Source organism: Theobroma cacao, chromosome 1, assembly GCF_053813885.1.
Source record: "Theobroma cacao isolate CCN51 chromosome 1, ASM5381388v1, whole genome shotgun sequence".
NCBI lineage: Eukaryota > Viridiplantae > Streptophyta > Magnoliopsida > Malvales > Malvaceae > Theobroma > Theobroma cacao.
In genome coordinates, this window is record NC_142639.1 from 558,493 (window position 1) to 580,079 (window position 21,587).

The 21,587-nt window shown below is 35.7% G+C and overlaps 4 protein-coding genes across 4 annotated transcripts; 2 read left to right on the plus strand and 2 right to left on the minus strand.

The window, feature by feature from the left end:
* The first annotated feature begins 3,175 nt into the window (after positions 1 to 3,175).
* LOC18610707 (RING/U-box superfamily protein) lies at positions 3,176 to 5,210 on the plus strand. Its single transcript, XM_007046536.3, has 5 exons — positions 3,176 to 3,489; positions 4,048 to 4,226; positions 4,428 to 4,511; positions 4,607 to 4,774; positions 4,873 to 5,210. Exons 1-5 carry the CDS (start codon positions 3,336 to 3,338, stop codon positions 4,993 to 4,995), a joined length of 708 nt encoding a protein of 235 aa, XP_007046598.1. The 5' UTR covers positions 3,176 to 3,335; the 3' UTR covers positions 4,996 to 5,210.
* Positions 5,211 to 7,721: 2,511 nt separating this feature from the next.
* LOC18610708 (putative serine/threonine-protein kinase PBL7) lies at positions 7,722 to 9,915 on the plus strand. The gene is made up of 7 exons (XM_088804671.1): positions 7,722 to 8,058; positions 8,152 to 8,355; positions 8,452 to 8,520; positions 8,618 to 8,686; positions 8,822 to 8,884; positions 8,967 to 9,289; positions 9,391 to 9,915. The coding sequence occupies exons 1-7, from the start codon at positions 7,893 to 7,895 to the stop codon at positions 9,874 to 9,876; spliced, it is 1,380 nt and encodes a 459-aa protein (XP_088660797.1). The 5' UTR covers positions 7,722 to 7,892; the 3' UTR covers positions 9,877 to 9,915.
* A 150-nt stretch (positions 9,916 to 10,065) lies between these two features.
* LOC18610709 (protein ALTERED PHOSPHATE STARVATION RESPONSE 1-like) lies at positions 10,066 to 14,161 on the minus strand. The gene is made up of 4 exons (XM_018126085.2): positions 12,608 to 14,161; positions 11,974 to 12,197; positions 11,232 to 11,455; positions 10,066 to 11,151 (listed from the first exon to the last, which is right to left on the minus strand). Exons 1-4 carry the CDS (start codon positions 13,545 to 13,547, stop codon positions 10,302 to 10,304), a joined length of 2,238 nt encoding a protein of 745 aa, XP_017981574.2. The 5' UTR covers positions 13,548 to 14,161; the 3' UTR covers positions 10,066 to 10,301.
* Positions 14,162 to 16,809: 2,648 nt separating this feature from the next.
* Positions 16,810 to 20,960, minus strand: LOC18610711 (putative protein phosphatase 2C 46). Its single transcript, XM_007046540.3, has 5 exons — positions 20,524 to 20,960; positions 19,582 to 20,010; positions 18,980 to 19,347; positions 18,014 to 18,250; positions 16,810 to 17,445 (listed from the first exon to the last, which is right to left on the minus strand). Exons 2-5 carry the CDS (start codon positions 19,898 to 19,900, stop codon positions 17,176 to 17,178), a joined length of 1,194 nt encoding a protein of 397 aa, XP_007046602.1. The 5' UTR covers positions 19,901 to 20,010; positions 20,524 to 20,960; the 3' UTR covers positions 16,810 to 17,175.
* Positions 20,961 to 21,587: the final 627 nt, after the last annotated feature.

Below are 21,587 nucleotides of genomic sequence, written 5' to 3' on the forward strand. Positions count from 1 at the left end.
ACAAAGTTTTTTTTTTTTTTTGTATTTGCATTTTAAGTTATTATTTTTTGTTTAATTGATTTTTTGACAAATTAAAAAAACGAAAAATGGAAATTAAACAGATGAAATAGGCGTCAACTAATTATTTCAGCATAATTATGGAATAAGATTAGGAATAATGAAAGCTTTTGTTTAAAAATTTTTTCAAGTGAAAAATTAGAAAAGTTTCCTGGTTTTTATATATGTTTGGTTTGGAGGATAGAATAGCCATTCATTCCTATTCTTACTCTTTTTTTAATACTTAATTTGGTTAAAAGGAGTAACTATTTATTAGGATGATCATTCAAGGAGATGAGGAAATAGTCAATACCAAGATTCCTTGATATTGGATATTCCAAAAAGAAAGAAATAAAGTAAAAATATTAATAGACAAAAATGTGCTTCATTAATTTAAAAAATTGTCATATTATATTTATTTTGTACAATTTCTTTCTCTCTTCCCAACTACCTTTCTTATTCTCCCACTAAATTAAAATGACTTTAAAATTTAAAAAATAAAAATTTTAAATAAATTTTAAATAAAAAGGTTTATGTTTTAATTATATATTATAAAAAGTTAATATTTTAAAATTAAAAATTAAATTGAAATTTTAATTATTTTTTTTATATTTTTAAAAAATAATAAAATTAATGTTTTAATTATAAATATTTTAATTTAAAAATGATAATAAATGGTATTTTTGTTATTTATCATTTATTTTTAATTATTCCTAAAACTATTCCTATTAATCAAATATTATAAAAATTCATAATAACAATTCTTACCCTATTCTATTCTCATGAAACAATTTCTTAATGTCTGTTTGACCTAACTTTTTTTTAATTTATCTACCTCTTAAATACAGAAGTCAGGTCAAATAAGATTTTGATAAGTTATTAAAAAATTTAGATTATTTTTTAAAGAACAAAATAAAAAAAATTCAAGAAAAACTATAAAGCGGAGCTTTCTCTTCTCTTCTTTAAAAAACATAAAAAATTTTTATTTTTGCTTCAAAAATGTCCTCTCATCTATTAAAAATAATCCCTACATTACATTATAAAAAAATCCTTTATGACAAATTTAATCAAAATTATAATTTATTAAAAAAACTTATAAAAATAAATTTATCAAATAATTTAAACTTAATTTTAAAAATTATTATTTTTTATAAAAATTTTATAATAACTTTTAAATTAAAAAAAATTAAATCAAACAAAATTTATTTTATCCTTACAAAATAACTATTTTATTTCCACTCGATTTCATTTTGATGGACCATACACACTCTTGGGAGCATCATTCATTATTTATTGACATAAAAGGTCCTTTGTGTTTGAAATGTACAAAGATGATCCGTGTTTCTTTCCTTTCTTCTCTGACCAATACAGAAGAAGATTTTTTCCACTTCATTTTTTTATTGTTAAACGGGAAATTATCATCATTATTAAGGTGACCACGTAGCCATCTGTTCATTACAAACCTATCTAAGGAAACAAATAATGTGAAAATCATTTGTTTTTACGTTTTAAACATGTTTAATACTTTTTAATATGAAAAAGTAAAAAAAAATTATAAAGAATTAAAATATTAAATATCTAAAAAGAATTCATCTTAAGACATGTCGGTAAAAAAAAAAAAAACTCAACAACCAAAATTTGAGATTCTAAACTATTTGGAGCAAGTAGGTCAGCAGCCTTGCTTATTTCCCGGAAATTATCCATGCTGCTGACAAATGGAATCATCAACACATCCCAAACTTTTTTATTTATGGCAACTTTTCATTTTTTTTGGTATTATTACTATCTAGAATAGGCAAAGAACTACAAAAAAAAAGAAAAAGAAAAAAAGGAGGTAGACCCAAAATTTGAATGATAGTTCAAAGCTTTAAATACCTACATATACATAGGCAATGTCACAGTCATTCAACCGAAAACAAACAAGGCCAACTTTCCTGGGAAATTGTGTTGATGAAAATTCGGTGCCAAAAACGAGTTAAGACGAAAAAGAGAATCCAGAGGTTGGTTAGTTGGGAAATAGTATCGGACAAGGAAAAATAAAAAGAAAAAGAAACCCTTTTGGGTTTTTGTCAACGACAGAGAGATCCAAAGGTAAAAATAAATAAATAAATAAATAAATAAATTTGAGACAGAGATTTTGGTTAATTGAACGGATCTGTGTTTGAGGAACAAGGTTGTTGTGGTTCAAGTGGCTCCAATCAGTTACCTATAATTCTCACCGCCTAAAAGTCTAAATTGAGCAGCCTCATTAATAAGCTCACAACAATATCAAAATAAAATATATTTTCGCCTGTTTTATAATTTTTAAAAATATCTTAATATGATTATTTTATATTTTATATTTAAAATATATTAAAATAAAAATTTTATTTAATTTATATAAAATTAAAAATAATTAATTAAATTAATGTATAATTTATTCAAATTTAATCCTTTATCATTTCAATTCGTCGCAAAAAAAATAAAATTAAACAAGTCCTATCAATTACCATATGATTCAAAGTCTAAAACGTATTAATAAGTGTCCTGAAATATCAAAAGAAAAAATAAAATACCTTTCAATCGTTATATTTTGTTTTTTAAGATATCTTAATATGAAAATATTTTATTTTAAATATTTAATATTTTTTAAATATAAAAGTTATATATTTTAAAAATAACACAAAAGTAAATTAACATAGTGAATCGAATTGGTAAAAAAAAAAAATCAACTAAGGTTTAAGTTTGTACCACTTGTACAAATGTGACGAATCACATGAGCTAAAAATAAATAAATAAAAAATTGAGGAAAATTCTCTCTCTCTCTTGCTTTAATGGAAAACGAGTGATCCATCATCCATCCTACGTCGATGAGTCCATGCTAGATTTTCAAAAGCTCAAAAAAGAAGCTTCTTTCCTGCACCTCTCTCGTGGTCTTTTGACAATGAACACTATTACCAATTAATTTAAAATTAATAATATTATTTAATTTTATTAAATTAAAAGGAGAGAAAGAGAAAAGAGAAAGCAAAGAGAGATTTTCTTCCATCCACAAGACAGAAATTTTCATGTTTCAAAGAAAACAGGTAGAGAGAGAAAGAGGGTTGCATCAAAGAAATTGAAGCTTTAAATACGAGTTGGTTGATTTGCTCTCTGGGCCATCTCTTAAGCACGAAGCATACCCTTTCTCTTCTCTTTGTTGTTCTTTATATATATAAGCTTCTTCTTAAACCCTGTTCTTTGTAGATCATCAAAACCTGTTCATTTCCGGTTCTCATTTGAAACCATACCAGAACCCAAAGAGGAAAAAAGGAAAAAAGATGGATTATTATCACTACCCATCTCGTTTTTCTTTGTCTTCATTGTCTTTGTTTGGAGATTTCGTGGAAAAGGTTAAAGATTTTTTCAATTTTGCCGTTTCTGCCATCATTGGTAACATTTTCTCTGCGATCTTAACCTTCTTCTTTGCATTAGGTTGGTTTCTTTATCTCTTCTTCTTTATGCTACTCCATTAATGCTTCTAGTTTTCTTTTTTCTTTTGGATTTCTCGTGGCTGATCGAATTTATAACTTTTTTTTTTGGAATTGAAAGCCATTTGATTCTTGATCTATTCACGGTCCTTGATGTGGGTTTTTTTGTAATAAATCGAATTTGGCTTCTTTTGTTCTTCTTTCCTGCTATTAACTCATGTGATATGTTCTATTCTTTTTAAAATTTTGTTTTTTTTATGTAAGTATCATATTTATTTTATAGTAATCATTATCATTTCTCCAATATTATTATATGGATATAAGATAAATCTAATTATGTTGCTGTTCCAATTTTGTTGGATTGTAATAATATGAAATGTTCTGCGTGCAGACAAAGCAGTTTGGACATTAATTTGTCTTATATTTATTTCCAAATACAGCTAGAATTAATGACATGTTGTTTGGTTTCTTAGAATTTTAACATGTAGAACGCTTTAATGCCTGAAGTTAACTCTTTTTATACTCAAATTTTTGCTCAAGAGATTGACTTTTTTGTCTGCAGTGGGCACTTTCTTAGGGGCCATGACCGGGGCTTTGATAGGACAAGAGACGGAGAGTGGGTTTGTTCGAGGGGCTGCAGTTGGGGCCATATCTGGAGCAGTTTTCTCAATCGAAGTCTTTGAATCTTCTCTTGTTCTTTGGCAATCGGACGAATCCGGGATCGGATGTTTGCTTTACTTGGTGAGCACTTTTGTTTATTACCCTGGTTTTTCAGGTTTGGTTGCTAGTTTCTAAGTTAATGGAAAGAGGGATTAGAGAAAAACACTTGATTGTTCTAAATTTATAAGTTCGTGATACCATTATTGACAATTTTCAACCTTCACTTTTGAGTTATAGTAAGCCTTGTAGGCAATCTAACTCATTTTCCTGCAAATTCTGCAGATTGACGTCATTGCAAGCCTTCTCAGTGGGAGGCTTGTTCGTGAACGAATTGGTCCAGCAATGCTGAGTGCAGTCCAAAGTCAGGTGATATGCTGTGCAAAATGATAGTAGTCTCTATGCTAGAAAGTGGTGGTTCCATCAAATGGCAATTTGCTTATGATTTCAGTTTCTGTTATTAGATGGGAGCTGCTGAAACAACTTTCGAGGAGGTCCAGAACATCTTTGACACTGGTGGTGCTAAAGGATTGGCTGGTGATTTGGTTGAAAAAATCCCAAAGATCGTAATCACAAACAATAACAATGTAGATGCTTCTGGGGAAAAAGTTTCCTGTTCAGTTTGCCTTCAGGTCCGACCATGCTGTGTTTTGCGTTTTCCTCCATTCTTAGTAAAATCTAGTTGCATAAGAAGCTTATTTAATTGACATTCGGAGTTATCTTTATGCAGGACTTTCAGCTTGGAGAAACAGTCAGGAGCTTGCCACAGTGCCATCACATGTTCCACCTGCCTTGCATTGATAAGTGGCTTCTTAGGCATGGTTCTTGTCCATTGTGCAGAAGGGATCTGTAATTTTATTTTATTTTTGGTAAATTATACAATTAGAAAGAGCTCTTTGTATTTTATTTATACCGTCCTTTCTTGCCAGGGCTTGTGCATTTGTTCATCAAATGCTTGCCTACTCTGTCTCTCTGGGTAGTCTACCTAACATCATCTTGCAGGATTGAACATTGTACTCGATTAGCCCTATGTATAAAGTTTTTGATTTACAGTTCTGAAACTTCAAATCTCATATCTCGATAACAATGTAGATTTGATCAGGGTGTTGGTATTTCATTTCAGTTCTCATGAGGTTTCCTCCTGGATTGAGACCTCCAGTTTTATGATTATATTAATTCTAGGCAACCGATATGGTTCAGAACTGATTTCTGCTTCTTCTCGACACTGAAAGTCATAGGCAATTTTGGGTGTTTAAACAGTTTAGGAAAGAATCATGGCAAGGATGATATACTTTTTCTACTTCACTGAATATTTGTTTTTACCGTTTACACAAGTTCATCAGAGGAACGCCGACAGTATGGGAGTTGGAACTTAATCATCGGATCCTACTTTTGTTTCAGGATATTCAATCATGCAAAGGCTAGATGACACATTAACTCTGAAAACAGTTTTCAGATCTAACTTGTCAGTCTCATTTATGAAAAAAACTGCAGGGACAACCATTTTAAATTCTTGCATTAAATACTTGTATGGAAGCCGAGGCAGGAGTTGGTGAAGGTATTGTTTTCTAAGTCTTAGGCTCTTTGCTTGTGAGAGAACGTAAACTGAAGCAGGTTAGACCAACATCTTGAATTATATGCCCCAAAGAATGGGTCTAAAAATTTTATCTTCTCTGACTTCCAGGACCTGGCCGGTGTCAATGTTGTCAAACATATTCATAAAACAAAGTGGACCTGGCAAGAGAGAAAATATGTTAACGTAGGATTGCTTAAGATACCAACCAAGCCTGCCTTAGAAACGAGATCCTTTGTCAAGTCACTCCCCGCAGAAGTATGTGACCAAGCATGTTGGGGAGTAAATTGCAGAGTACAGGAACAGATGCAAAACCATTTGAACAAAGAACAGAAAAAGTATTAACTCGTGGCCAACCAAGCAGCTTCCCACATTAAAATCTTGATGTACATTTACAATTTGAGCTTATTGCCTATTGGCAATGGCGTCCCCTAGTTGCAAAAAAATAAAAATAAAAATAATAGAATAAATATAGGCGAAATATGTTGGTTTTCACCTACTTCACTTCGTGCATTTAGTTGTGGTTTGGATGTGCCAATCCCACCTCATCATAAAAAAGAAAGTTACATCTGGGTCTACCAAAGATGAAGGGTCTAAATCTGGTAGATAAAATTGTGTACCTAATGGAAACCCTTTTTTATGTTTTTAGTCAGAAAGAGATTGTTATTCAAATGAATTCATTCATCAAACTAGAGGAAGAAGAAGAAGAGGAAGGAGAAGACTAAAGATCATTAAGGTTTATTTCTTATAATAACAATGGTGTTTCTTGCAAAATATTTTTCCTCCCTATAACCATGTGATCAGTTTCACATGATTCATTTCCTGATGAATTTCTTCAAGATTGTGCCTTCAGTCTTGGGGCAATGTTCTAGCAGTCAAAGTTCAGGAGGGTTCCATGAAAAAGGAATGGTTTTAAGAAGAATTCTAATAAATTGGCCAACTGATCATCAAATTTCATAAAAATTTTCAATGAAAAGAAATCTACCATGTTTTCTTTCCCTTCTATTTGCTCATTTTATGTTTACGCTTAAACTTTTTCTTGTCAAGAGCTTGTAAGAAAAGAAAGATTCCAAGCGTGTGTAATTTTCCAGACATATTCTGATAAACAAGATCATGGGTTCCATCCGGATAAAGTAGACAGTAACTCACATTCCACTCAACTGACAAAGATTGTAGAATCTGATTAACATAAATTAGCCTGGCATCATCTTTCCAGGTTTGTGTCAATTGATTTTAGATTGAATTCTCGTGGAATTCAAGGATACTTTAACTTCAATGGTTTGACCTTGCTATTGATGTTAAAACCTTGCTCAAACAGGACAACCCGTGAAACTATCAACAAAAGATCCAATTTAAGGTATGGGTTTAAAACTGGCCAAAAAAGTAATGGCATGGGTTGAAACTTGTCAGCAGAATTAGCAAGAGAATCTGACAACCCAAGAAATTGCAATCAACAAAACCTCCAAAACTGAAACGTAATTGATAATGAAGTCAATAGATCAAAACAATCACAAAAGGACATCAAATGGCTTAATCGAACTCGCTTTTAATCGTAATCCAAGTAAATCACACCATTAAATTATGATAATTAATTGCTTGGTCCACCATGATCTCCCACTTAAATCGATTTTTTGTGGAGTCTTCTTATCTGGACCCTTTAGAATCATGTTCGCTTGCATCAGTGACAGTAACTCAATCCCAGGAATCATGCACTGAAATGAAGAAGAAAACAAAAATGTGATGCAAGGAACAGCTCGGACCTGATGGACATTTGTGGATTTTTCTTGTCTGTTGTGATTACTCGTCAGTTTTTTAACTCAAGAACATGGAGATTCTACGCCCTTCCCTCTTTGTCAAACAATGCATGGCATGAAAAATTTTATGTGTTATTTGGCCTATGTGCCGTCTCAAAAGAAGAACGAGTCCACGATGACATGGAGAGGGACTCCTTAACATATATATATATATAGACTTCTGTTTGAAAATAAGGTTTGCCGGCAGGGAGATCAATCCTTTCCCATATTCCTCTGCCTGCCTCTTTTCAGTCAAGGAATATATTCAGAGCACAAGGAAATTAAATAATAGTCTTCCTGGAAAATGAACCGATGGTAGAAATGGAGGTAATTTAATAAAATCTTGGGGTTTTGGTGTTGGGACATTTTACTTATTTATTTGCAATGGTCAAGAGATTTCAGTTGCTAGGGGGTTCTGAAACATCTGGTCATGCTCATAGTAATAAGCAAATGTGGGGAGTTCTCATCATTGCCATCATAGCAGTCTTAGTGGGATCCTCGTTGTTCTTCTTTTGCAGAAGAAAGCTTAGCCGAAGATGGAGCCGTAAAGGTTAGACTCAGACCTCTTGTCAGGATCAGCAGTTTGTTTCAAATGTCTGTCAGTTTTTGTAGGTTCTAACAACTTTCAGATTGTCAAAAACAGGAGGTCTGAAAGCTGAGAAATTAAGGTTGAGGCGCTTCCAGCTGGAGGAGCTGGAGAAGGCTACCAGGAATTTCAGTGCAGACTGTTTGTTGGGGTCTGGTGCGTTCGGGAATGTCTACAAAGGAATCTTTGAGGCTGAAGGTACGTTAGCAATCAAGAGAGCTCACGCCGAGTCATACCAAAGCGTTGAAGAATTCAGAAATGGTAAACCACCCTTAACTCTACATGCATAGTTTAATTTATCTTGATCCTGGAATCTGGATAATTGGTTAGTGTGTTTTTACTGGTTTCTTGAAACAGAAGTGAGGCTTCTTTCGACAGTCAATCATCCAAATCTCATAGGTTTGGTGGGGTATTGTGAAGAACCTGGTACGCTAATTGCGCCCTCAAGTCATCCATGGATTAATCAATTTGTCTCTAAGTTAGTACTAAGAAAATCTAAGACAGGGAATATATTTTTTAACAGGACCAAAAGGTGCAAAAGTATTGGTTTATGAATACGTACCACATGGTTCATTACTTGAGTACATCATGGGTAAGTTCCCACTTGTTTCATGTCACAAAAACAGCTTTTCGCAGCGACAAGAAACCAATAAAAAATCAAAGGAAACAGACAAATATTCAAGGGGTTAAAGAAAAGCTCATGTTTTGCTCACTGTTTGGAGTGTAGGAAGAGGAGGAAGAAACTTGACGTGGAGGCAAAGAGTAAACATAGCTATTGGAGCAGCAAAAGGTAGATTTTCATGGTACAAAAGCAGCATAAACTATTGTTAACAGAGTTACCTGCTGAAGTTAAACATTTTTTTTATTGACAGGCATAGCTCACTTACATGATGGGATTAGGCCTAGCATAATCCACCGTGATATAAAACCAAGCAACATCTTGATTGGAGATGGGTTCGAACCCAAGGTCTCAGATTTTGGACTAGTGAAATTGGGTCCAGTAGGAGACCAATCCCATGTTAGTAGCCAGATCAAAGGAACGCCAGGATACCTTGATCCTGCATATTGCACAAGTTTTCATTTGAGTCCTTTTAGTGATGTTTATAGCTTTGGGGTTATCCTTCTGCAACTCGTTTGTGCCCGGCCGGCTGTTGATTCAACTAGAAACCAACCTAATTATCATATCATTGACTGGGTTAGTTTATCCAGTTCTAACTTTGCTTTGTTCTAGTTGTGAGTAAGCTGTCGATTTAGACACTAAAAACATGTACTGAAGTCAGCTGTTGAAAATTGCAGGCAAGGCCCAGTATAGAGAGGGGCAGCATCGAAGAAATCCTTGATGCTAGTCTTTTATCAGAGCCATGCAATATGGAAATGATGCTGAAGATGGGAGAACTTGGACTCAGATGTGTGGTGAAAATGCCTAAAGACCGTCCTACTATGACTCAGGTCTTTCAAGAACTAGAAGATACACTTTATTCAGTTGACAACTCCATCAACAAACAGCCCTGGAGAAGCTCCCGGAGAACAATATTTGGCATGTTTTCTCGACCAACAGAGCAAGGGCATCGTAGATCATTAGACCAGGACTACTCTCAAAGCTTTGTGAGCATAGATGGTGTTGGATTTCAAAAGTTTCGTGTTGAGATGGATAGTGTTTCATTCCAAAGCACCAGCCTGAGATGTTTTGAGATCAACAGTGTTAGTGTTGATGTTGATAAGAACAATTTAAGAGGAATAAGTGACGAGACAGGTAGAGAAAGAGATCGGTTAGACAAGTGACTTTATGTTTTGAAGGTATAGGAAACCTCATTGTGTTGATATCATTGCCACAAGACATCTGGTATTCGCCATTAAAGGAAAGATCATAGACAATAAATCCTCTTTCTTTCCTTTTCTTTCCGTGTTTAGGTGGATGAAAGAATAAATCATGCTCTCCCATTGTAATGTTAAAAAAAAAAAATCATGATCTCAGAATCAGTCAGAATTTGGTGAAACTTTTGATTCTTTTACCATCAGGGAAAGACTATTAATACTTACAATTAGCTAATTAAACAACAATATAGCTTGCTATAAACATAATTCCTGAGCGAGCTGCTTAAGGACTATCTTATTATGGAAACTCTATTTTCTGAGAACTGCAAGAATAGAAGGCCTAAGATAATGAGTTCTTTTCTAGTTTTCCGTTCTTCCTATTCTCAGCCACTTCAACTCCAGAGATACGAGCTCATTTCTTTGACATAGCTTGGTTCACTTTCCTTCTCATCTTTGGCTGCCTTGGCAGTTTCGCAATATGTCACAAGGTCAGCATACATTTTTACAGAAGCCTTTGAAAACTCAGCCAAGGACCCAAAAACTGAATAAAATCCAGTTTGAAATCCTTTCACTGTTATCTGCTGTGTCTCTTCCATGCTAGCATGGTGTTTTACCTTCTCAGCATCCATTCTTTTCCTGAACATATCCAACAGATTTTTTCTTTCTGCCAAATACTCAATCCGATTCCGCACATCTATTTCTAATTCCTGCTCAGAGAGTTTTGAACCAAGAATCCTGCCCTCTGTTCTCTGGAATGCTAAGACCTTCCTCTCAAGTTCTTTGGCAAGTCCATCGACCTTCCTCTTCTGTTTTTGCTCCTCACCTTGTTGAACCCAAAGTGCCCGGATATCCTTTCCACAGCTTTTCAATGCACAAATTACAGCCTCATTTGGCAACTTATCCAAGCTAGCTAACCATTCATGACAGGTTGCTAGCAATGGTGGTCCATTAACTCCTACTGCTGGGCCTGAGGACCTATTCTTTGAGCAGAATTCAACTTCAGGGGCAATGAACTTGGAAAGCCATCCACTGAGAGCTTCAATGTATGCCTTTTGTGCAGACAAATATGCTAAAAAGCAGGAACGCCAATTATGAAGTTCTGCCTCAAGCTGAAGAGTGGCAAGACGGTGAGAGTCACTGCGAAACTTTCCATAAGCAGGACAGTTGAAAGACGCAACTTCAAACATGATTCGGTTTTGGGTTTCATGTGATTCCAACATTATCTTCCAGTTCCCCATTAGGCTGCAGAGGAGAAGAAATGAAGATTATCACACTGATAAATCTGATACATGTGAACAATTTTTTGTCATTTACTTTCATACCCATGTAGTAGCTCAATAAGTTGTGGCTGCAACTCTTCATCTCTCAGTTTTTCAATTCTTTCAGAGATTGTTTCCGCACTTCGTATTGCTACCAATATTCTGCTATGCAAGTCTTTTACTTCTGCTCTAGTTTTGTCCCCAGCATAGAGGCGATTTTGTTTAGCATTACGTTTTCTCATTTGAGAACATTTTTGCTCATAAGTTTTCCTGGTCTGGTCTGCAGCCTGAGCATGTGAAGTATAAGATGTTAGGGAGCTATAGCAAATGCTTACAAAAACTTGAACTTCGAATGTACTCAAGTACTCAAAAACTGATTTTAATTAATGCAAATTCAACATCTCATATCATATATATAATTAAACATGGAAGCAAACTTGCTAGACTCATTATGTCAGAGGCATTTACTGGTTGTCTGACTGACTATCCGCATGAACACAGAGAACATTCTTGTGTAAATCAAGCAGTTTATATCATTTGTTATATGAAATAGTTTCTACCAGCTGACCAGTTCAACTACCAGCATGCACATTGCTAGATGCTAAAAGCCAGAAGACTCAGAATTATCACAAAGAGGAGCGACACACGCAAGTTATTGAATGGCGTCAACTGTCCATTGTAAATAATTTAAGACGATAGAAGTGGTTCATGTGAAAAAGTAAGATGAAAGGAAACATTCAAAAAATGTGTCTGTGAGAGAGATGGTTTCCATATTTGGCTAGCAATCGAATTATGTTTATAGTACCTTCACCTCCTCGTAAAGTTTCTTTTCCCAAGCATACAACCTTCCTAGGGTCAGTGAATGGCTTCCAGATTCCATTCCTCCATAATCATCAAACAAATCAGTCTTCAATTCTGCCCATGTAGAAGAATTTCTGGAACTAGATGAAAGGAGGCTTTTACAGGATGAAGATCGGGACAATGGAGACCGGCTCCAAGAAATTGACCGAATTAGTTTATTCGAGCTCTCTGCACCCAGAAAGCAAGTTAAACAATTACACAAACTAATGTAAAGCAAAAAATTTATATGCACAGACCGTGGAGCAGGTAACATTATTCAAAAGAAATGGAAGAGAGCTCTTTGATTTCATATTCCTAGTACAGAGGTCTTCTAGGTAATAGCATGGACATATCAATCAACCTCTCCTGTTATATGAAAAAAATTACCAATTCTTACTCTAAGACTGTATGGAACAGCAACAAATTATAGCCTCAAACAACAGCATGAACCCTTTTAGGATTCAATTTGCAAGCAGAGGATACAAAAACACCTAAATATTTCTAAGAACATCACAGGGAAACTAGAAGGCATATTCAAGAAACAGAAAATGACATAGAGTGAAAACAAAGTTTAAGGGAAAGAGACAAGATAAACCCACCTTTGAGTTCCTCCAAACCAGATTGCAGCTGAACTCTATTGGCCTCTAACATTCTACAGACATCCAAACCAGAATCATAAGCTCTAAGGAAATGGTCTGCAATATCCTTCAACGCTTCCAACAACTCCCTCTCATTTGTGGGTGTATTAATCATTCTGAAACTATTTTTGTCCCCCTGGCTTACTTTTGCATCATGATCATCCCCTTTTCTCACATCCGTATTCTGACTCTCCTCATCACCACCATCAGCAATTTTCACGTTCTCAACCTTTCTCTCACTCACAACTCTCTCTCCATCCTCTTCCAGGTCAGGAATTCCCTCTTTCTCTCTCACCACTCTCAGTTCCTCATCAGAACTGTCAGTAAAGCTACTCACCACCTCTGTTCTCATTCCATCAAAAGGGTTGAAGAAATCCCACGCAAACGCCTTTTCTGGTGATGGCATTGCCGGTGGAGCCTCTTCACCATAAAAGTGCTCGCAAACTACCTCATCTTCTTCCTCTTTACTCCCTCGCTCGTCTTCTGAGGATTCAAGACAACCCTCTTCATCTTCTTGAGTTCTTGGAACTTCTTCTTTTCCTTGATCTTGACTTCCCCTCTTCACAAAAACTGTAGATTGAGAGGATTGACAACGAATTGTTTCATGGGTGGGCTCAGTTGGCCTTTGTTTAAGGAACATTGGATTGGTGACAGGGGTCTCACCAGCCTCATTAGTAGAAGCAGTGGGGAAAGTGATGAGGAAAGGAGAAGAAGGGGAGGAATGCCTTGCAACAAATAACCTTATGGCAGCTGCAACCGCATAAAGAGACTGGTTATACTTACATTGAGCATCTGCAAGGGCATATCTACGCTCCACAGCCAATTTCAGGAGGCGTTTTCTTTCTTTACACAGTGACACAACACTGTCTTCCTCCTCTTTCTTTGAAGTAGCACACCCCATTTCTTTCTCTGCTTCACTCTGCTGAATCCAAAGGTGGGTTTTTGCTAATTTTGAAGTTGGCTTCTTAATTAGACCATATAATACACTCTTTTTAGCAGGAAAAACAAAAGTGGTTTTAGCTCTTAAGTAAAAGACAAAGGTTTCGGTTGTGGCAGAAAGGTTGTGTTGGAAAAGTTGTAGAGAATCACATCAGGCAACTGACAAAAAAAAAAAACTAAAAAATCAAACTTGAGCTATGCAGTATGCTCACTGTCCTGTCCGATAATGGAGGTGTTTTGTCCGAAAAAAATAAAAGGGTGATGACTAGATGAGTCTGTCAGAGGATGAGACAAAGTGACAAACAGTTTCTGATATATTCTTTAAAACCATTGCCTGTTCAACTCATCATGAACTTGCATTTGCAACAATAATAAATGAAGATGGCCTTCTTTGGTGTACATTTCCTGCAAATGGCTCTATTACAAGGCAGCAAGTTTCCTTACTTTTCCTTCCATTGCTATCATATAGAAAGATTTTATGGACATGGCAGAGATCTTTTTTAAGACAAATGCTGGAAACCTCAACAAGGAGTCAAAGCCTAACCTCAAAACACTTTGGTTGGAGAGAAAGAAGAGCAGTAGCAAGCACTGTTTCTTGCCTTGCTAGCATTGCTTGCTGTGTGCAAGCACTTGGTGAAAGAAATCAAGTCCACGCTCTGCAGAGAGCCGTGACCGTCACTGTCGAATTCATGGTGAACAAGTGTCTTGAACAGGGAAAGTGAGTGACACGAGTAGGGTGGCTAATGGGGCCAAAGTGGGCTAAGGGCTTAAATGATAATACAATAATAGCGTTATTAACTGAACTGAACAAGATATTTGGCGGGGACTTCACTTTAGTTTCCCTGGGAACTCCAAGTCATGATTGCTGTTTTTACCGCTTTGTAACGTTAAAATTTCACCAATCTGGCTCTTCTGACCGTCGGATCAGATTCTTGACGAGACCACAGCCGTTGATTTAATGATGGTGATATTCAAACCAACTTCTTGTCACGTTCAGGTCACATATATGATGAATATGTTTATTTATTATACTTATTTATACGGTATAATGATATACACAAACCATTCAACTTAATTAAATAAATATGTCAAATTAATCATTTTATACTAGTTATAATATAATTAATTAAACAAATTAAATATGTTATATACAAGTTAAGCATATTTAATTTAATTAAAGTATGAAATTATTGTGTTTAAAATACGAAATAGATAATTTTGAGTTCGAATTTCATTAATTGAATGTTACTCTGTTTTTATTTTGAAAAAGAAAGACTATAGGAGAGTGACAGTGGAAAATCCAAATGCTGACATGAGATATCATGGTACAAAATTATATAAAAAGCGTTCCAAAAAGGATATTCTTTTACTGTCTTCTCATCGTTAACAGAGTACAGTAAGAAGTGGACAAGGATTTGGTCTGCCTCAATTATATAATCATTGTTAAACTGCAAAAAACCCTTACTAACAATCCCAGAAATTATTTGCATGTTGCTTTTCCAAAAGAATGATCTAATCTTTCCATACTCTTCCATTATTACTCGTTTAAGTCGACCATGGATTGGAATGGTTTCTTGATTGAAAATGGAAAATATAGTACATAAATGATTAAATGATCACATGCCTATACATTCACATGTATGTAACTTTTCTGCTTGACTTAAGGAGGATATGTTGAAATTAAACAAAAAAATTTGTCGGCAAAGGGTCAAGTCTTTGGTTAAATTTTGGTTTAGAAAAATGGGTTCTTTTTCTGCTTTACCTTTTGCAAAAGATTAATTAGTTTTTGGGTTTGGGTGGAATTAGCATTAGTAGCAGAGGAATTGACTAAAATGCTCTGTTTTCTGTCTTTAGGTGGGAACTGTGAGGCGGACAGGGGGAGGTGAAGGGAAGTGAAGTTGGCTACTGTAGGCATAGAGAATTGTGCCCGTGAAAAGTGATAAGAGAAAGGACAGCATAGAGGAGGGAAGTGGGGTCTGTCGTGGGCCGGTGTGAATATGCAGTAGCAGGAGAGAACAAAGCTAGCCAAGTGGCCAAGCCACTCTCTGTCTCTGTCTCTGTCTCTCTCTCTCTCATGTGTTCAAATTCCCCTCGGCAATCTCTCCAAGATGCAACTATTGCTTGCTGTCATCTTACTTGTTGAAAAGCTAGTGGCATCAGAAACAGATGGTCCACATAATTAAAACCCTACCTAAACTGCACAGCTAAAGTAAGTCTTAAAGTACTGATTTTTAATGATTCTGGAGCCTTTTTCTCCAGTGTTTCAGAGTTCAGAATTAGGTATAACACAAACACACAAGGTACTAAGTAATAGGTTTTTTTTTTCAATTAGATGTTTCTTTGATTGAATGGGTTTTGCTGGATTTTGCTGAGAAAGTGAGGGTTGATTAGGAAAATCGTTTCTGCCATTCTTATTCCCTGAACTTTTCTTGCTTCCGTCACCGTGTTATGCTCTGAACTTGTGATCTAACAGAGCAGCAGTTTCTATCTCCTTCACGTTTGGTCAATGTCCTAGTGTTTTCGGCTTTTGAATTATTTCATGGCCATTGATTAAGTTTTGTCACAAGCAAATTTGAAAGGACCAGGACCATTTTCCTTGGTTCACCCACCTCAATCATTCTCCCCTCTTATCCGAGCCCTGAATCTAAGGCTTGAACTCAACTGAGGCTCTGGTTTGGCAGTCACAAATGGGACTGGATCAAGTGCTGGTCCAATGCTTAAATGATTTGGCCATAAAGGGCAAAAGAAGGCAGCAGATTCGGCATTCCTCTTGTCCCACTTGGATTTTGGATCAAGGACCCGTCGCTTTTGCTTTGCCTTCCACCTCCTAATCTGAATCCGGTGTTCAACGGCCGAGATCGATTCCATCTCCAGGAGAAACAATGATTTACCTAGCCAGAACCTCCGCCACGGCCCATCAGGGGCCAGCAAATAATCCAATTCCTTTAAATGTAGAACCCATGACCCATGTGACATCTCATAGTCTGGAGACCAAGGAGACATTTGCCTTTCATAAACAACTGATCAAACCACAATAATGCTGAAGACTTGCCTCCTTCGACAACTCCAGATCATAGCAAATCCTACCAGCTAACCTTGTTAATTTCCAGAACAAGGGGTGGTAAAATAAAAAGAGAACCCAGAAAAGGAGATGAATCATTCCACTAGTGTCCATTACGGTCGGTGCCTATGAGGCTAGAACATAAACTGAAATTACTGCAACATGCAAACAACAATTATAGGAATTTTGATATTCAGGGATGTCAACATAATTTACAGAAACCCAAAACCTCCAGAATGTGAGCACATATAGTGAAATGAATGCATAGAGAAGATCGTCCTAAAGAAAGAATCTTCGTTTTGTCACCTTTGCAGCTCTATTTTTCTGATTCTTTCCTTTCAAGCTCGAAGAGCTTATAAACTAAATAGAATATGTCTCAAGTTAAAATGTTACATTGTACATTAAAAAATTAAAAATTAATTAAAGGACTGCACCTTCTCCTCTCTTGCATTATGAGAACCGATCGTACCATGGGAAGTTCAGAGAAGAATCCTGCACTAGATACAACAGTATGTGGGGGCCAACCTCATCAACTGATATTGAGTTCCATTGGTGTGGCACAGGGAGCCAGAGTTTTTGCAGGCAGGTTAACTCCGCCTCCTCTCAGGGATAATGAAGGGCCTTTCACTGAGCTGGCTTTGCTCACAAGATTTGAATCAAGATATACAACTACAACTGTGATGTCATCATGGAAGTGCCGGCGTACACCTCGGTCAATCTTCTTCAAATCTGAGTATCTCATTTCTCTCTTTTTAGCAGCTTCCTGCAATGCAGCCTTCACAAGCCTCCTAGCAGTTCCCTGTTAGAAGAATAAGCACAAAACAATCAAATAACAGTCATATTTCTCCATGCTACTTGTCAACAGGGTTCCACAATAATGGTACGAGTATTGCTATGTGGGCTTAGTTGCTCAAGGCTCCATTCAATGATCTCTAAGCCTGGATTGTAAGTCAGCATCTACTTTTTCATTTTACATTTCATGTGTATGTCACCATTCAGTGAAGGAACAATTTGTGCTAAAGCTTCTAAAGGCAAAGAATCAGCCAATGTAATTAAGAATAATCAGCAGCACTAGTAGTCTAGCAGAACAAAATGGAAGATATTGAAAAGAGTATCGATGCAACACTGACATAGAGAACATTATGAAAAAAATAAAATAAATGACTTCAAAGTGGAAACCGTATTAATAGTTCTAACTACATTAGGGCAAGATTGCTTAACATGAAGCCATGACTCATTCAAAGCATGCATACATGCCCTTTTTGCCAATAGGCACCATAAACCACAATTATGCTATTAATGAGTAGTTTATAAACTTCATAGTTAAAACCACACTTAAATTCTCTGATAAGAGAAGTATATCTTACATTTCGAGGATGATTTTGAACTATATCAACTGCATCCTGATTGCTGAGATGTTCCCAGAGCCCATCAGAAGCAAATATGAGAAACTGATCGTGAGGTTGGAGTTCATGCACAGATATTGACGGTTCAGAGCTCAAAATTGGCTTTTTAAAAGGTTCACGAAGACGAAACTTTTGATATAGAGGTTCCCTGTTGAATTCAGCCTTTTTAAGATAAACATCACCAATAGATCTAGAAACCTGCAATAAAAAGGTTCTGTAAATGTCCTATAAAAATTACAACCCAAAACATCCAAAAAATAAAAATAATTTATACCAATTTATGGAAAATAAACTGGTACGAAACCAGTTAAACAAGCACAATATACAAGTTCTTTTTAATTTAGCTTCCATATGATAACATTGCAATCAGATGAAGTAAATGCACTAAAAGCACAGAATTTTGAGATCAGGCATCTTACTTTCAGTTTTTTTTTTATTTATATTCTGATATATTTCTTACCATTGACTTTTACCATCATAATAAGTAACAGGTTCAGAGGTACAGGATCGGTAAAAACTGCAAATCTAGTATTAGAAAATTATACTATAAACTCACTCCAAATTGAAGTGCCCCTTTAGTTTAGCTTATGTCGTATCATAACAAGCTGTAGACACATAGCAAGAAACCAACAAAGCAAAGCCCATATCCTACCCTCTAGAAACACCAGAGGCCAAACCACACCCAGAACCATATGGCTGAAACATAATGAAAGACTTCGCTTTTCACATAAGGATTAAAAAAGACACGAGACTTGTAACATGCACATTTTCCTTGACTGAGCATGGTAATTTGTCACATAGTTAAATTTATACTTTATAATGCTTACAATCCAATTATAGCATTCAATAATATGAAGAAAATATAAATTGCATAGACCAAACGTACGTATTGTGTGTCTATAAGCAATACCAACATAAAGAACTTACCTGTATCAGGCCCTTTACACGCCATACGTTATGTTTTAAAACTACAATATGAGAGTCATCAGGATGCAAAGAATGCATCTCTTGCCTGACAGACTCTATTCCTACATTATGCTCTGCTGACAGCTGGATGGCAAGAACATCCCCAGTTGCCTTGACAGCCCTTCCCAGCACAGCACGAGAATCGCCAAGGTTAGCAATGTAAAGGGTCCCATTACAAATGACACCAACCAGGCAGCACGATCCAACAGCTGCAATTAGGGGCTTCATAGGCCACTGTTTGGTAACAAGAGAGAAAAATCCCTCTTCTGTTGCTTGATATGCTTTCTTTATGACATCCACAGACATTGACTGCTGCTCTGTGGTGAACCCTGCAAAATAATACTATCGACTGAGTCACTGTGGCACCAACCTGGCTGTCAACCTAAAGTTTTGGCATTTATGGCATGAATAAATGCAACATCCTTAAATTACGCGAACAGAAAAGGAACCAGTCCAGTGAGTTTAACAGCTCATCCTAGTAACAAATAGGAGTGAAATAAATACAACTTATGCATAACAAATGCCCTATGCCAATAATTCTAATTGGTTCCAAGTTCCCTTACGCTTTAGATGCTGGAACAGGTTATCATTGATGAAACGCGATGTCTCAGGGCCACCATGACCGTCGTATATTCCTACAAAGGTGCCATATGGACCAGACTCAAGAGTGCTCAAAGAGCCAGATTCAATCTGGCTCTGATCCTCAAGCAGATTGTTAGCCTGGACAACAGCCATGGAAAATTCACCAACCAAGTGCTGCCCACTGTCTTTGTACCAAAGGAGCCCGTCTTGCCGGCCTGCTGCATCCGAACCTTTTTGGGCATAACGGTCCGAGGACGGCCGCAAGCAGGCCCTCAGAAAGTTGACCAACCTTGATAACATCCCTCATCTCCCCCGGGCCAGCCTCCAATTGCTCCTCAACATCCAAAATTGGATGCAAATATCCACCGAAAAGTATTACTTAATCAAAAAACCCCCACCAGTCTCCTCCCCTGCATACCAAAGCAAAATATCATACACCCCTGTTAAAAACAGCATAAAATTGAACAAGTAATCAAAACAATTTGTCAAATTGATCCTTCATCCCCCAAAAACAAAACAAAGATATACTTTAAAAAAAAAAAACCGAAAACCCACATCCATTTCAGCCTGAAATGGAAAATGAAAATGAAAAAAAAAAAACCGACCCTTAAGCTAATACTGCCAGTTAAGTAAATAAAAACAACAAAAACGACATATGTTTTTGGCCAAAAAGAAAAGCGAAGAAGAACAAAATAGAGAAAGTCAAATCTACCTTTACATTCCCACACTTGAACAAAACAATAAAAATCGGTTAGACACTCGAAATTCCACAACTGTAAATGCTCAATAACTAATCAGAATAAAAAAATTTTAAAAAAAATTAAAACCCCACTCGAAAGAAAAGCCTCGATCACACAAAGAAAAAGGGAAAACCACAGGCAAAACAAACTCGCTTTTCAAAAAAAAAAACAAAATAAACTCACAGCAGAATTAGGCTGTTTTGTACTGTTTTGGCTTCAGCTACTGAATGATAGCAGATGAAAACGATGGAGATCTAAAAGAAACAGAGCAATACATGTGAAGTTTTTTTAAAGCGTTAGATCTACAGATCCATCAAATCAACACTCCAGATTGATTGGATTCCTATTTCACTTTGGGTTCTTCGTTCTTTTTTCTCTTTTCTACACTCTTCCTTTTTCCCTTTCCCTTTCCTTTTTGTTGCAAGTAAAAAGAGAAGAAGAAGAAGAAGAAGATAGAAAGGGAAAAACCCAACAAAAAGAAAATATATATATATATAAAAAAAGTGTTATGAATCAGTGTGATATTGAACAAACTGAAACTGGGTGTTTGGTCTTTCTCAGTAGACAAAGGGCTTATAAAAGAAAACGAACAAACCGATGGCTGATAGCCAGCAATGCATATGGGCGGCCATGGGCTCCGCATATATATAACCAAAGAAAGAGAAAGTAGATAGAAAGGGAGAAACACCCCCTTAATATTAATTTTTTTATTCAAAAAAAAAGAAAAAAATTATTGTAATTTGCTATCCAACCCCACTTTTTCCAAGGTTATGTAAGTTGGGTCAATGAATTAATTTTGCCTCCAACCATTTTCTTGAATTTTTATTATATGTTTGAATTTCACTTTCATCCAGCTTTTAAAGCAATTGAATTTGTGAAGAAAATATTTGTTTTAGTAGAAGAAAGCTTTGAATTTGACTATACATTTTGAAAATTTTGATAAAAATTACGATAAATTTGATATTTCATTTACAAAATAATCGAATTGAGCTTCGTATAATCATGTTTCAATGATAAAAACTTCATCCAAAACATGTCAATTAACTTCAATAATGAAGGGTTTATGACAAACCAAGGATGGTCATTTGCTTGGCTCCCTACTCTTTAGGTCTAGCAAATTTGTTGCACTAGGTCAAGGTTGTGTTCCCATAATTATTAGTGAGCGGTGAAAGGAAATGATGGTATCAAATAGGAATAAAATCCTTTTGAAAATTAATATTCTATTCAAATTATTTCATTAAGAAGCT